The sequence below is a fragment of the Solanum dulcamara genome, chromosome 5 (genome assembly GCF_947179165.1).
Source record: "Solanum dulcamara chromosome 5, daSolDulc1.2, whole genome shotgun sequence".
Lineage (NCBI taxonomy): Eukaryota > Viridiplantae > Streptophyta > Magnoliopsida > Solanales > Solanaceae > Solanum > Solanum dulcamara.
This window is the reverse complement of record NC_077241.1, coordinates 68726288-68740264: the sequence shown is the minus strand read 5'-3', so window position 1 is coordinate 68740264 and position 13977 is coordinate 68726288. Positions and strand designations below refer to the sequence as shown.

Sequence of the window (13977 nt, the reverse complement as noted above, 5' to 3'; positions counted from 1 at the left end):
CATGGAAGGGGAGAGTCTCCCTCATTTATGCTTTTTTAGTTGATTTGTACCGGGAGGAGTCCTCTCATAGGTTTACTACTTTCTAATTATAGTTAGCCCTTTTTGTATCGGGGATGAGTTAGCCGACCTTAGTAGGTTAACCGACTTATCAACCAACATAGGATCGGAGGTAAGGTTTTATGTCCCCCTCCTTTTACTTTTACTTTTGTTATATATTTTAAGGCTTGGGGGTGTTGCTCAACCCCTGACTGTGCACGAGAGGTGGGAGCCTCGTGTAGGGTATGTTCCCTTAAACAAAATAGAGTTAATTCTTCTTTTATTCAGTTTCGTATAATTATGTATTAAGGTTATTGTTGTTTTCTATAGCTCAATTGATTGAAATTCATTGTTTATGGATACTTTCCCTTGAACCCTAATTGATTTGATAATTATGACCTTTACATACATATTTTTTTTGAGTAAAAATGGTGGCTTTTATGCCTTGATGAAGAGAGTGATTTGAATTAATATTATATAGACTCAATAATATATATATATATTATTGAGTCTAAATGAGTATGAGGTTCGAACATGATTAATTAAAATCGAGGAAAAGTTTTGACGAGATGTTAATAATTTTTGAAAGCATATTGTACTGAAAGAACTTGATGATTTGAGCATAAGTATTAATTTAAATGAGTTTGAGTTTTTATATGAATTGAGTTTTTAAATTTAAATACTATATGCATTGATTGAATCTTGAAGCATGTTTTGTGAATGTCTTGAATGAGAATGAATTGAGTTTGAGAAGTCCTTAAAAGTATTATTATTTAAACCTAAGTATTTTGAGTATAAGTGACTGTTTTGAGATAGAGTTTTGATGGGATACGAATGAGTTTAAAAACATGTTTTAAATGAAAGAGTTCAATGATTGAGACGAGATTGAGTTTGATAAGAGTCTAATGTGATTAGATGCATAAATTGATTGATTTGACTTATGAGAATATTGAGTCTTGGAAGGAGTATTGAGTACCGAATTGGGTAAGAGTATAGTTACTACTCGAATCCCATAAAATACGTAGCCAGTGTAGGATGGAGGGTTAAACCTCTTAAATCCCAAAATGATGGACATTGATTGATTGTAGATTCAATGATAGTGATTTGTCCATTACTCTGGCAAAGTATCACATGGGTGTGGCAATGACACCGCTTCGTTGTACATCACCAGCTCATAGGTGATGGTTGTCGGTTAGAGAAACTCCCAAATAAGATATGATCGTGTATGATATGATTGGATTGATTGAGATTGTAGATGATTGAGTCATTTTGAAAAACATTGTAAAATTCTAATTTGCATACCTATTGAGTTGAGTTCTTTGAGTTTATTGAGCATTGTTGACTGCTTCTCCTTTCACATATTTTACATACTCGTACATTTCATGTACTAACAACATTTGTCCTACATCGTTTCATGATGCAGATATAGGTTCTAGAGATCATTAACATGCGTTTCGTTGATGGTCCTTCCCTTCTTGATAGTGGTGAGACCTCCTTACTTTCGGAGGAATTGCATTTATTTAAGTCATTACTTATGAGTAGTTTTTTTTAAGGTAGCAGTGGGCTTGTCTCGACATCTTCTTGACAGTTGATAGAGGCTTTATAGACTTAGATTGCGTAGATTGGAGTTGATGTCTCACTTGAGTCTGTTTTGAAAACTATATTTTTATGAGTTGAGATTTACTTATATAAGATTGTTATTTAAAATACTCTTTCTTTCAAGTTATATTTAGTCTTACGCTGATGTGATTGAACGAGTAATTGGACCAAGTGGTTCACTTAGGGCCAATAATAGTCTTCGAGTGCTGGCCACATGTCATGACCCAAGCTTAGGACCTAGATGTGACACAGCGAATGAGATATCCGAAGGTACCTCACCCAAGCCTCTTAACATTCATTAAGCATTTCATTGGTAATGATAAATAAATCAAGTGAAAAACAAAGGGATGTAGAGACTAAGGGGCTTCACATTTAATAAGAATCAAAGACAACATAACATCTTTTTCTATGTCCAACCATACCTTCTACATTAAAGACTTGGCGGGGGCTAAGATATGTCTCTAGCTCACCCTCAAAATAAGTGTCAAGAAATGCCTTAATAAAAGTCTTAATGCTCTACATAACATAAGCTTAGAATAAAAAGGATGTTGTTCCCGAAACATGAGAACTTACCATAAGCAATCTTCAAACTAATCCGAGTTAGCACGTAGAGGAGGTCGAGGAGAGACATCAGTTCCTACATGGTGATATCATGTAGTAAAAAATATGTGTTAGTATTTTGAATGTACTAAGTATGTGAGTATGCTATGAAATGAAGAACATAAGAGAAACATGAGTAAGTAATATGCATAAGTGGATGCATGCATTAGACATCATCATATGAAGACTTAAAACATTCATTTTGTGGAGAAGTGACCATAGCCGACATTTAAAACCATGCGAGTTATTATATGGAATCCAACATAATCCTCTACGTTGGCATGGGGAGACTACTTGCCAGTTAGAACTCCGTCAACTTTGATCATTTCTTTAACTTTGACTTTAAAGGCTAATTGTGGATCCACTAGCCTAAATAGCCTACAAGGGCTCCTATGTTGGCGCATAGTTAATGCAACATGAGACTTTACTTAAGGACCCCTTAGGTCGAGTCCCCATCTACATACTACATTCGGTGCTAGGTCAATCCCACGAGAATAATATTTATATATCATAATAACATAAGCATTGTATAGCTTTAGACATCAAATCATCATCGGTGGAATAGCTCATTAAAATATTTCATTTGATTCAAATATGTGAGAATTGTCCTTTCACATTGAATCCTTTCTTTGGCTAAAAGCCCTTCCATCATCATTCAATCATTTCACAAGACTCCCTTAAACATAGGTATTTGCTCCATAAACTTTCATTTGGAGTCAAAACTTTCAATTCAACTTCATTTCAACATAAGAAGACTAGATGGGTTCATTTCGTATAAATTTCAAACACATTTAATGCATGAGAGTGATGGAAATGCATCATATGAAATATCTTAAAACAACCCACCATATACACTTTAAAACTACCTTTCAAGCCTTCATATAAGAACCTTGATAAACCATCCATTTCATGTAAATAAGAATCAACATAAGTCAATATAGGTAAATAAACATCAAATATTCAAGAATCTATGCATTTAGAATCGTAGTATGAAAATCTATAAAAACTCATCACTTGAAATTTGAGAGTCAATTTACATACATATCAATAGGAGTAAATAAACTTAAAATATACCATAATCTATGCATTTGGAACCATCATATAAAAGCCCATAGGATTTCATCATTTAAAATTTAAATGCTAAGTTGAGAAAATATTTGGGCTCCATGGATGGAAGAACCCATGGATGAAAAACCACATACCTTGGAGTAGAACTTAAAAAAATCTTGGTTTTTGATCCTAAATGGGAAGCTTGAATCCTTTGAGTTTGAGAGAAAACTTGGAGGGGATGATTTGAGAGAGAAGAGGATAAAGTTTAAGGTTTTGGGGAGGCAAAACACAGCAAAAATGATCCCAAAGGCGTCCAAGTTCGTATATATGTTATTAGGTAATTGTCCAAGATGCCCTTCATAAAAAAAATCTGGAAAATGGATTCAAAACCCTGCAGGTGAGATAGTGGCGCACCGCACCAAGGTCCAAACTACTGCAGCTAGTTTCGGGCGCGCTGCTGGCGCACCGCGCCAAGGGCATAAACTGCTGCAACGATAGTCTTTGGTAAAATGATCATAACTTTTGACTCTGAACTCGGAACGAAGCGAACTTGGTGGTGTTGGAAAGAGGATTCAAAGACCTTTAATTTGATAAGTCATGGAACACCAAATTCCTTATATAATAGGAGATATGGATATTTGAAGTTAACCCTATTCCGAACTCATACGAAAACTTAGTCGATGGAAGTTCTTTGGACTTGTCTTGGTGTAGAAATATTCGGGGTGTTACACCACGCCTAGGATACCCTCTCGGGGCGTGATAGTAATAACAACGGAGACGAAAAAAAAAGAAGAAGAATATGGAGGAAAGGAGAAAGAAGGAAAGAAAGAAGAAGATTGATGGAGTGAGAGAGAAAATCTATAAAATAAAAAAAAAGAGAGAGAAAGAAAAAGGAACTAAGATTGATAGATAATAATATAAAAAAAAAAATTTAAAAAAAATAAAAGCAAAAAAAATTTAAAATTTTAAAATTTTAATATGCACCCCAAAGTTTTTAATCACCTCCATATTCCCCTTTTTTTTTTTGATTGAAGACTCTTTGTCGCCCAGTATTAAATTTTCTCCACACTCTCTCTCTATATCTCCCGTTTCCTCTTTGATTTTCCCCTCTTCCTCTCCAAAATATCATCTCTAATATTACAAGGCACCATGGCTCATATATCTTTCTTCGGGTAAGCTAATTACTCCTATTTCGTCTTCTTTACAGTTAACTACACACTTGTGATTCTTCTCAAACGCAGTAATAAACTCAAGTTATATGTCTAATAATTTACACTAAGTTTAAAATCTCAATTATTTTTTCCAATTTTCGAATCCATCTTACGTATCTCTTCTGATTTGCATTATTCATATGCATCTGCTGCTGCGATGTGGTATGTTGAGATTATTAAATCCATAAAGATTAATCATACTATAATAAACCCTGCTGGAATGATAATGCTATAATAAGGGAATTTGCATTGAAAATTGGAACTGATAGAAGGAATAAAAGATGGATTCGTTTGTACTATATGTCACTATATGAATGAGTTCATATCAGCTTTTCCAAATTTAATTTTCCTTTTCTTTTTCCTTCTTTAACGAAAAGGGTGTATCTGAATCCGTTACAAATTGATGTAAATATGCTTAATGTTTTTGCAGGGTTTGTAAACTGCACAATAAAATTAAATCAGTTCCAATATCTGTGTACTAGATCCAACATCGTTGTTCCAAAGAAGAAAATTGGTAATTGTTCCTTTTATCTTTCGAAATGTAATAGTTATGGCTTATGATTAAAATTAAGGAGTTTAATTCCCTAATCAACGGCTATTTCTTTTTATGTTTTTTGATAGAAGAGGTGATATTCCTGTATTTGTTGGAATAGGTCTTATTCTCCCATTGAAAATGTTGTTTTTTTGCTTGTGTTACATAGGAAGTGGTGCCCTATTGTGTTGTTGATAGAAGAGGTGTGAATTTTTTTGTTGAAACATTGTGTTATCTATAACAAAGACTATATATATCAAAATAAAATAAAACTTCTCATATAAATTTGCAGCATTCACATTGGATAAGAATATAATTATTAGTTACATTACCTTGAATTCCTAAAACCACATACCTCAAGTAAGTTGATGAAAACTCGTCCAAGAGGATTTAGCTAGCTCATATTTACTACGAATGCAATCAACAATGCCTTCATAGCTTGTAAGGATTAAATCTATATAAAAAAATGCAACTATTTTCAATTTAATATAACTTCACCTAAAACAAAAGTTCTACAGGTTAGCAAATTTTCCCTTTCTCATCAGGTCCAATCTATATTTGTTTCTGTTAGAGTGGGTAAAAAGGCCCACATTGATTGGGGAATGGACCGGTGGTCTGCTTATATGGACTTGGGCAATCCTTTCCTCAAGAGCTAGCTTTTGGTGTTGAGTTAGGCCCTAAGTTGCTCGGACTCAGGTGTGGGTGTCCGAGACCGATGCGAGTCCGAGAGTCAGATTCGCAAAATCTAAATTTTAAGATTCGGGAATACGAATTCGAGTATGGATACGGGTGCAGGGATTCGGCTAAAAATATTCAATATTACAAAAATATAGTTATGAAGATAAATATATTCTTCCACGCAGACAAGATAAAGAAAGTCATTCAAGACCTTCCACCAACTCTCCTTACAGATCATTGCTACTATCTACCATAAGTCGGAACAAAACCGCTTGAATATTTAGCATCTCTCTATTTGTCTTGAAACGTGAAGCAACGAATATTGATCAAGAGGAAAAGTATCTTGATCAAAGTATCTGATGTGGGTTGACTAAATCCCACACGTATCCCGCACCTGTGTGACGTGTCTTATGTGGGTTGTCCATGGACTCTTGGTCAAAGTATCTGATGTGGGTTGACCGAATTTCACACGTATCCCACACCCGTCTCGTGTCGACACCGGTGCGGTTTGGGATGCCAGTCCACGCTCCAGTTGGTTCTGGGCGTGAAGGGTGTTATTAGAGTGGGTAAAAAGTCCCACATTGATTGGGGAATAGACTGGTGGTCTGCTTATATGGACTTGGGCAATACTCCCCTCAAGAGCTAGCTTTTGGGGTTGATAAGGCCTAGGTGCCATATCTTTACAGTTTCCTTTAGTGATGGCTGCTTTTTTTGCACATCGTAATTTTTGACGAATAATCGTTTTGAACCAATTTCTGTCTTTTAAGCATATCTTTCTTCTCTCTTAAATGTATTTTGTGCATATCGATTTCCCTTCTCACGTCCCTATCTTTTATGCAAACCATCCAGGACTAAACATCGAGCTTTGCTAGCCTTCTTAGCTCTTCTCCTAGTTCGCTTATACTCTTTAATGACTTCCCCGTTCCTCTTTTGATAACTTCCTGTTGCACTTTTTTTTTCCTTTGATATAACCCGTTGCATCTCCTCATTCCATTACCACTATTCTTTTGGTTGAGGTTGCAGCAGGTCCTTTAGACACATCTAACTTTTCGTTTGCTTTTCTTTATAAAATACAAACTGACATTTCTTTCCTCTAAATATTTGTGTACCTATCTAATTACCACGCCCCATCCTTCTGTAGCTTTTCCTAAATTATTTCTTCCTCTACTCCATTTTATGTGACACTTTTCTTTTTACTTTTTCTTGAAAAGAATGGCACCTTTCTCTTTTTGAAGATTGCTTAATCTTAGCATCACTATTTTACCCCTGATGACATGACTTGTTGGACTCATTTGATATAAAATGAAACGCCATGTGAAACTTTCAGCACCACTCATTTAAATAGATAAAGTTGGTACTTTCCGTTAGATCTCCTTTTCTACTCTTCTATTTCACCTTACATCCAAGACCACCCATCTATGTTAGGTGGTCATGACTTCTCCAGGTATAACCTCATAGTCTGTATATGTAGTCTTATCACGTCATCTGGAAAGAATAAAATCCATTTAACTGTGGTTACCTCCACTCTTGAATATTATCATTTTTGACACTCAGAAGATAAAATGCAGATTTATATATCTATGTGGATGCTTTTAATACATATCCTATCATCAGGAAGAACAAGCAAAAGCAAAATTGCATTTTTGGTACCTAACTTTTAGGAGGTCGTGTTTTTTAACAGAAAAAAGCACAAGGCTTGTGCCAGATTACATCCCAAAAAAACCATTCCATCCAACTTTCTTTTGACAAGTGTTGTAAGGTAGGGATACTGTTTGTTATAAGGTTTATTGTTGGTAGTATCCATGATCTCCTTGAATTATTGGTGTTTGATTTCTCCTTTTTAAGTACCGGTTTCAATTGCCCATAATGGGTTTTAGTAATGCAACTCATTTAGATTTGCATGCAGATACAATTCTGTGCTATCTGTTGTTCTGCTAGCAAATAAATTAAATGGAGTGGCTAGTAATCATCATTACATTGGTTGTGCTGTGGGTGGCTTCACTCTTTAAAATTCTCCACGAATCTCTCTCTGCCTCACAAGCTGCAGTTTTAAATGATGGTATGGGTGACTTCTCTACAAAATGTCAATTCTTGTTTTCTCTTGTATTTACTGGCTGCCTCGGTGGTGTAATGCATTATTCTCTTAGAATCTAAATACATGCATACATACAACTTTCCCAAGTGTTTGTTCCACAGCTAATTGCTTCCCTTCTTAATATGTATATTCTTTTTATGTTTCAGTTGGAGTTTTTCGCGAGAGAAATGTCTTATTGGTTATTGCCCATCCTGATGATGAGTCTATGTAAGGTTGAACATGTTAACTTTGAGTTTTTATTTGTTCCTGTCATAAATTTTCTGAGCAATGCAAACTTTTGAATTGCTATAGTGGGAGATGCAGGCTAAGACACTTGGAACTATACGTTAGTTTTGATCAAGATTATGAGAGCCCTATGTATCATTAGTTATACACTAACATAAAGTTGCTCTATTGAAACAAATTTCTTTTAGTCGAGCTCATAGTTGAACACACATTCACAGAATAATGAAGTCCATGAATTTGTATGTCCATCTTGAAACGCGGTGGACTAGCAATTTGGTGGGCTAAACTATAAGATTCAATTATGACCCCTTTGTTAAATAGGTTATTAAAGAACTGAATTTTGTTTTATCTTAATATAAATATGACTTCAAACCTTTTGTTTTGGTTTGTTTTCATAAGCATATGATGTCCAGATACATATGATACTTGAAAATCTATGACCTAATAAAATGCCACACCTTTCTTTTTATAAATTTTATCAGATTTCCTTTAGGCTTGTAACAAGGATCATAACTCTCGATGTCAGTTCCCACATATGATACAATGACATTCCAATGTTTTTTTTTATTATTATTAAGTAACCAATATTGTATTTATTTGCAGTACAAAGCATTACTATTGCAATGATAATAACTTATAGTGCTTTTTACTCTATACTGTAGGTTCTTTACTCCAACCCTTAATTATTTGTCTTCGAGAGGATGTAATTTGCACATATTATGCATGTCAACAGGTAAGACTTTTAGAATGTTTCAATTGTTGTTGCAGATGCTGAATCAAAAAAATTCCGTTTATGCCTCATTTTTTAGTGGCATGTGTATTTTGGTTGCCAGATATATGTCTCAAGACACAAAAAGTAAAACTTAAAATGAAGAGTTGATTTTTGAACCGGTTGAAATACTTTAGCAATTGATTTTTCTTAAAAGTACGATCCAAGTCAAGGAGTGTTGTTAAACCTAAGATTCGCTTTCTGAATTTGAACTATTGCAGTTCTTTTTAAGTGTAGAATGTTTAAATGATCAGAATGCAAATCACTAGAACTGTTCTTTAGCAAATCCTTATAATAGATAACCAAGAGTCTATTACTGATGCTAACTTTCAGTACTTTTTTCTGCTTTGTTGCATTGTTCTGAAATATAGGTAATGCAGATGGTATGGGCAATGTCAGAAAAGAAGAACTCTATTTAGCCTCGATTGTGCTTAAGGTGATGCGAACTTTAATGCTAGATCTGTGATCTTTTATGTTGGCTTTCATGCAATCCTGCATTCTCTATTTCTGCAAATTACTATAGCGGATTCTTGTAAAATGTTGGAGAAGCTAGTCTGATATGAGTCATTTATCTTTCTATTCTCTATTAATTTACTCATATAGATTCCACAAAAGCAAGTGAAAGTCCTTGACCATCCAGATCTACAGGTATTCGTCTGTATCAGAATGGTATATGTAAATGTTCTTAATGTTTAAGCAGAGTTCTAATGCCTAGTTCTGATTAGGATGGTTTTGGCAAATCATGGAACTCTAAGTTATTGTCAAAGATTATCAAGGAGGAAATTGCCAATTGTGCAATTGATTTGGTAAGTGATTTCAGTAATTATCTTTCAACTAAGATGTCCTTTCGGATAATCTTCAGTAGCTTGTGCCTCTTTGATTGGTTTAAATTTAAGCTTTCTCCTGTTGACTTCATCATATAAGTGTATTTTATACTTTGCTAGATTAAAATGTTGATTTGAAGATATATCCTTCGTTTATTTGTTCATTTTAGTTGTATATAAAGAATACTATATAATTATTCCCTTTTCAGATGCCATGAATCAATTTGATTTGATTTACCCTCTGCTTAATTGGAATATATATGTTGGATCCATCATTATGGCTTCATTGAGGCATATGCTTATCCGAATGCTTATTTCCTCCAAAATCCCAAATTAGACTTCACCATACTGCTGCAACTTGACCTCAACTTTAATAGGCTACATGGTCTTTCTTGTGATCGTGAGGCCCATGCTAGGAAACCTTACGCAGTCAGAGCCATCCCCTAGATGTCGCAAAAAAAGAGTTGACCGGGGTAGACCCAACTTTCCTCTTCGCTATCACGACTATCTGTCTCGCGATCATGATGCACAACTCACCAGTGCTTTGCGGATGCAATGGGTGCCCTCACGATCGTGAAGAAGGTATGAGTACCGGAAAATCTGCAATTCAAACTTGATTTCAATAGTGTTGAAACACCCCGAGCCCCTCGGATCCAAACTGGAGCATGCCAACAAGTCTAAAATCATAATATACATCTATGTGAAGCTTCAAATCACACAATGGCACACAAATACTCAAAAAGAGAAGTGGGGCTCCTAATTTAGCCTTTAACCAACCATAGGACAAGATTGCATTCCAAAATCCTCATGAACTCTTTGGGTCTCAACCTGGACCACCTTGCTTTGTCTCAAAAGGTCAAACAACATGACCGAGGCCTCAAAACAAAATTTTAAGTGCAAATGCTCAAAACGAGGGGTTGGGTTGTTACAAAGTCAAACTTAAGGTGTAACAAGATGAATTTCATTCCCGCTTTAAGGCCAAAACACTTGATATTATCTTTGAGGCGACCCTGAAGAAGTTGAACTTAAGCATAGTATAGGGTGAATTTCGTTCGCGCTTCAAGATCTCGTCTATGTTTTTCAAGAAGTCAAATTTAAGGTGTAGCACATGATGAATTTCTTCCATGCTTTAACATTGGTACTTGAGAGATTTTCTTCGAAGATGACATTGAAGTTGTCGAACTTAAGTGTACCAAGGATGAATTTCATTCGCGCTTCAAGATCAAGGCTATGTTTCTTTAAGAAGTCAATCTTAACGGCATAGCACATGATGAATTTCATCCGCACTTCATGATCTCAGCTATGTTTCTTCAAGATGTCAATTTTAAAGCATAGCACAGGATGAATTTCATCCATGCTTCAAGGTCTCAGCTATATTTCTTCAAGAAGTCGAACTTAAGGCGTTGCACAATTTGAATTTCATCCGCGCTTCAAGATCTCGGTTATGACTTGAAGCCTTTGCTCAACTGCTATAAAAATAAACCACGGAGAAACTGACCACCATGAGCATCTTTTCAATTTCAATCTTCACCGGTAATTTTATGGTCTATTTTGTGTAGATACATTTCCTTATTCTCTTTTACAGGTAGAGGAGAAAACCAGCTCAAGAGATTTCACTTAACTAAGAGAAAACCCCTTAGTTGAAGAATGAAAATTAATCATATTCAACATAAATAAAGAAGTCAAGTCAAGTGTTATTTGTGAGCAGAGGAAAATCTTATTTAAATTTGCCGTCACTTTTTTCATTTTGTAATTTCTGTTTTTATCCAAAATTTTGCCTTAAGAGTTATTTGTGAGCAGAGGAAAATCTTATTATGTCACCTTTTCATCTCATGGACACTTGTTTTCCAGGTCATAACTTTTGATAATTATGGAGTCTCAGGTCACTGTAACCATCAGGATGTTCATCAAGGTGTACGGTTAGTTATTCATCATATTCTGGTAGCCATTGGTAGTACTTTGCAAATGAAATCAGTCATCATATTCTGGTATTGTTTGGGAGTGCTCCTGCAGATGTTATAAAAAGATTTATTTAATATTGGCAGTGATATTTAATACTAGCAAAGTTTCATTATGAGCCTATTTCTTTCTATAGCAAAGTTTCATGATGATCCTATTTCTTTCTAATTTGATATCTCTCTAATACTTGATTAAGGTTTTTGAACAGGCACCATAATAAGGGATTCTTTACTTTTCTTTGTTGAATCTAATAATTAATTGACATGCTGATAACAGCTTGTGTATTTTGTATGACAAGGAAACGTTGATGAGATCGACATTCCTTTGTAGATGTAGGACTTCAAACTAAATCTTCTTCAAGACTTAACAAATTAACTTAACCACAATTCTCCCATTATGATAGTCATGTTTGTGTGTTTACTTTAGGTCATATGATTTCCTGGAGTCTTTTAGGCATATCAGATATTTATATACCAGTAGAAACTATAAAGAATTCTAGTACCTTATATTCTTTTTTGGTTTTTGTATAATATCAGCCTGAGATGAGCTTAAATAGAGTGACATGGTTAGTGAGGATTCATATACCTATTCCAACTTGGATTTGGTATTGAGGTGTAACTGTTGTACTAGTATATTCTCCCACTAGTCTTCTAAAATCTTTGGTAGTGAAATATGTCAGGCTTAGAATTATCAGCTTTATTTTATAATTAGATTTCCTTGCGATGTCTACTTTGTTAAAACATATAAGGCACACCTCTATTTTATGTCTTTCAACTGCCCGTGCTGTTGATAAAATTACTACTTTAACAATACAAATGTCTTTGAACTTCCATACTTTGTAGCACGTCTTGATAAAATGGTTTTTTCATCTGCAGAAAATTATTGCAAGATACTTCACATAAAGAAGTTGACGCCTGGGAGCTTGTGAGTTCTTCCCTTGTCTCGTTACCGTTGGCTCTATTTGTAGATTTTTATATTAGTTTTGTGGGAATATTACACAACAAATACGGCTGTCGCAATCCAAGCAAGTTGAGGTCGATTATATAAATTTTACTGATCATGTCATCCCTCATAAGCTCATCTTTTTCTTGGGAGTATCATAGCTTGAAGAATTCAAATGTCAATTAGTCTTGCATTTCTATGACTGTGGTTGGAATCTTTGCCTATCTATCACAATTTTTTATGGTTTAAGTTTTTGAACTGGAGGCTGTGATTAATCATTTTCAGGTTAGCACTAACATATTGCGCAAGTACAGTGGACCAGTGGACATATGGTTGTCCCTTCTATCTGCTAAGTTCCATTTAAGTGGAGTGGTGCATTGCTTGCTAAATGAACATCCCAGAAGGAGCTTAGCTGCAATGGCTCAGCACAAGAGTCAGTGGGTTTGGTATGTAATACCTTTGCTATATTGTCTTGTTTAAGATATAAGATGGTACACATGTAAGGGAAGTTTGAAAAAAAGAAAGGGTTTTTATTCTCAGTGTCGCTTTCCATACATTCATTTCATTTCGTCTTTGGGGAGTTGTGGTTTATTCCATTATGGGAGGGAGAAGATAAATCAAATATAAAGTAAATGATGTATAAGACACATCCAATCCTCTAGATTGCAAGCCATCACACAGTTGTCCTTTATGTATAACTTGCAGTAGAAAAGTAGTTGCTGATATCACTCGATCTTGGGACTAAGGCATCGGAATTTGGTCAGATGAGTCTTCCCAAAAACATTTTGTCCAAACACATTACATGTTGTAACTATCTTTTGATTTGCCTTTTCAGGTTTCGCAAGCTATTTGTTTCTTTCTCAAGTTACACATATGTCAACTGCCTTAAGAAGATCAATTAAATACATGTAAGTTTATTGGTTCCTCAAGATACTTGATCAACCAAATGTTGGTTCAGCAAATGGGAATAGTAGGTAAACCCGCTTAGTTGATCAGTCTCGCATCTCAGAAGCTTTATAAAGCGAAGGCAGTGTTAGAATTATTGGTAATTGCAGAAATAGTTGAGCCCCCACTCGGTGTCCAGTACTCGCATTGGGCCCGATGCTCTTTTTATTTTATTTTATTTTATTTTATTTTATTAAGTTATTAGTGGTTTTGTTTTGGTGTGGATTTGGTGGCACAAAGCCAGTTAATTAAAGACTAGTTCCCATTCTAACTCTTTTCTTTTTTTTGGCTCCTCTTTTGAACAACATTGCTGGACTTTTGGCTTAAGAATTGACATTGCCTTTAAAGAGTGGTTTATTTACCATTAGCTTGAGAGCACATTATTACCTCTTTCAAATAGAAAATGTTACATTTTTGGGTGATTTACAAGAATTTGCCTTGAACTTGTGACCCCACTTGCCGCAAGGGTAAAACTTAAAGTTTAACAAGTTTTACCTCATAAGTAGAACTTT

At 34.9% G+C, this 13977-nt stretch overlaps 1 protein-coding gene across 3 annotated transcripts; it reads left to right on the top strand.

The window, feature by feature from the left end:
- Nucleotides 1–4326: 4326 nt before the first annotated feature.
- Nucleotides 4327–13832, top strand: LOC129889492 (probable N-acetylglucosaminyl-phosphatidylinositol de-N-acetylase). 3 transcript variants are annotated; one of them, XM_055964803.1, is made up of 12 exons: nt 4327–4457; nt 4927–5010; nt 7613–7765; nt 7948–8008; nt 8689–8759; nt 9167–9231; nt 9399–9443; nt 9521–9601; nt 11471–11538; nt 12454–12502; nt 12806–12966; nt 13356–13832. In XM_055964803.1, the coding sequence occupies exons 3-12, from the start codon at nt 7657–7659 to the stop codon at nt 13420–13422; spliced, it is 777 nt and encodes a 258-aa protein (XP_055820778.1). In that variant the 5' UTR covers nt 4327–4457; nt 4927–5010; nt 7613–7656; the 3' UTR covers nt 13423–13832. The 3 variants fall into 3 exon arrangements, with proteins under 3 accessions (XP_055820778.1, XP_055820779.1, XP_055820780.1); XM_055964804.1 differs by having other exon boundaries at nt 7601–7765; XM_055964805.1 differs by lacking the exons at nt 4327–4457; nt 4927–5010 and having other exon boundaries at nt 7743–7765; nt 7948–8013.
- The last annotated feature ends 145 nt before the right edge of the window (nt 13833–13977 follow it).